Source organism: Polistes canadensis, unplaced genomic scaffold, assembly GCF_001313835.1.
Source record: "Polistes canadensis isolate GaletaPanama2010 unplaced genomic scaffold, ASM131383v1 scaffold_1893, whole genome shotgun sequence".
Taxonomy (NCBI): Eukaryota; Metazoa; Arthropoda; class Insecta; order Hymenoptera; family Vespidae; genus Polistes; species Polistes canadensis.
Genome location: NW_014571435.1, coordinates 1 through 2,692, shown reverse-complemented (window position 1 = coordinate 2,692; position 2,692 = coordinate 1). Strand labels below are relative to the sequence as shown.

At 31.9% G+C, this 2,692-nt stretch overlaps 1 protein-coding gene across 1 annotated transcript; it reads right to left on the bottom strand.

The window, feature by feature from the left end:
* Positions 1 to 1,611: 1,611 nt before the first annotated feature.
* LOC106792919 lies at positions 1,612 to 1,980 on the bottom strand. Its single transcript, XM_014759454.1, has one exon. The coding sequence runs from the start codon at positions 1,978 to 1,980 to the stop codon at positions 1,612 to 1,614; it is 369 nt and encodes a 122-aa protein (XP_014614940.1).
* Between the last annotated feature and the right edge of the window lie 712 nt (positions 1,981 to 2,692).

The following is a 2,692-nucleotide window of genomic DNA, read 5'->3' as shown; positions in this document are numbered from 1 at the left end:
AAGAAGTATCTATTGCTTTACTTGCTATTCATATTATAAACAAAAGTTATAAGTATCAAATAAATATAGTATCATATATATAGGTAAATATATATTGCAAATAATAATACTATCGCCCAAAGAAGCATTACTATAAGTAAACTAAACAATTATAAAAAGATGTATTATTCATATTTAATTTTTTAATTATTCTAATGAAAAGAACGTGTATCATATATTTATTGAAGCTTTACTATTTCCTATCATAAGTAAAGGTTTTATTTCTCTTGATAAACAACAGACATCTAGCTCTTCTTCAACTTAATTCAATTTTTCTTTTAATATTTTAATTAGTTTCAAGACACAAGCTTCTTTTTCTGATTCCACAAATTTATGTAAGTTTTTAAATAGAAAATATTTATATATACTTATAATTATATTAGGTAAAGAACAAATTTTTTTGTATATTCATGCTATTGAAAATCATTCAATGAGCCTAATAAAAAACAAATTTTTTGTAAACTAATTTAACACCATGACTGCTCCGCGAATTTTTGTRAGCGTTTATTTATGCGCAGGGGAATGAAACTACGCACACCGCTATACTATGATCAATCCTAGAAATTGAGACTTACCTTATGCTGATTTGTTATTATGTAGGCTCTATTGTTCCTTATCGTTGTAAAAAATTATATTTTGTTAGAAAGATATTCGTAGAGATTACCATACAAAGTCTGAATCTTTTGATCTTTATCGTATCAGAAGATAAGCGGGTTTAGAACGAAATATACTAGGAAGATTTTCTAGGAAATGTGAGAAATATGAATACATTTCCGACTTTGTCAAAAGGCGCGTTGCATTGATGATAATGTCGGGGTATTACTTGTAATGACGGTTTACCGACTATGCCAGTAACATATACATATAAATCTGTTATAGACGTAAACATGATGCAGATTTTAAATTCCGCGATCGATAGAACGATATTGAATAGAAGGAAGACCTGTTGGAAAAAATTAGCTGGTAAGATGTTTTATGTTTGCGACGAGATAGGACACTATTTGATAATATACTTAATAAAAACAAAATATTCCTCGAGATTTGAGTAGCAAAGCAAAAAGAGTTAAAAACTTGATTGAAGACAACTTATTTTAACGCGCCATGCGGGAAACGCGTCTGTCAACTAAAGTAAAATAAGAATTATGTTTTACTCTTAAAATTAACAAAGTTTAATCAGACTTTGCTATAATAATTGCTACAAACAGAATACGGCAATAATTAGAAATATATTCGAAAATGAATATAGTCGTAAGATGACATGATATGACGAAAGTGACGAAGTAAGAAGATATTGAATTTCTTTAATTCCAGAAAACACAGACAATTACATTAAATTATTTGAATATTTTAAACAATTTATCGAAGGTTATCCGTTTTAGTTTAAAATCTTTCTATTCCTATTGTTTCATGTTAGTTAAGAAAAAAAATAATTTTAGTTGAATGTATGTCGGATGTCGTTCTATAAAACATAATAATGACTAGTGATCCATAGTGACTTTTTCTTCTTCTTATACTTCATTTTCTTATTGTTAGGACTTCTTTCTTTTATATATTAGTTGTAAGATTTTCTTTTTAGGGCGTTTGTCTATCTTGTGATGATGATATCCAGCTTTCATTCCACTTTCTTCGAGGTCTTCCAGGTGGTCTTGTTGTCCCTATTTTTTCTGTTTTTGCTACTTTCGGCAGCCTACTGTCGTTCATCCTTTCCACACTTTTCCTTCTTATCCACTTTACCCCGCATTGGGTCTCACATTCTTCTCCTATCTCTTTGTTACTTCTTCTACCTTTTAGTGAGTTCTCCGTTATAGTTCGTAGCGTCTTTACTTCTGTAGTTCTCATGATACGTTCTGTTATCGTGGACTCTGCGTTTGTCTCTGCCGCGTAAGTCTTTATCGGTCTGATACAAGTTTTGTATATTCGTGTCTTGCTTTTGATGCTCATATGTTTTTTTCTCCATATAATATCTTAGAGGTATCCAGGGATTATGAAGGCTTAGGTTGTTTGATCTTTTACCTCCTTTTCTAGGTTTCTGTCACTTGTAATTATCGAACCATGGTATTAAAATCGCATCACTTGGTTGACACTGGTTGTATACCGCAAATTTACATCGTCTGGGCTCCTTGGAGATTGTAAGTGATCTAGTCTTCTCTACCGTAATAGTCATATTAAGTTTGCCTGCCGTCTTCTCGAATTTCAATAATTATTCTTTTTATTTATCATAAATTTGCTATTATGCATAAAGAAGCGCATTCGACAGAAATGTAATTCACCATATATAGGTTCGTAGGTGCTACGGTCACCGACGTTAATATTCAAGTTCGTTCTTTAATAAATAGGTCATTGATAATGCTCTCACTCACTCTTGCGTAAACTAGAAAACGCGGTTGTGCTTACACGTCCCCTGCACGTACGATACCGCACTCTCTCTCGCTGTCTCTGTCTCTGTCTTTGTCTCTCTCAATTCCCCTCTCTTTCACTCTCTACGTAGCTCGCACTAGCTTTATTAGATTCACTCTCTATTCTCCATTCTGTATATTTTTCTTTTTCTTACTTTTTTCCCACGTCGTCATTTCGTTCCAATAGTAATTACACGCGACGCATTTAAACAACGTTCCTTCTACCACAATTTCTTTTAATTTGAATATCTTTGACA

Coding starts and splice junctions, on each gene's coding strand:
- LOC106792919 (XM_014759454.1), bottom strand. CDS start 1,980: ATGAGCATCAAAAGCAAGACACGAATATACAAAACTTGTATCAGACCG.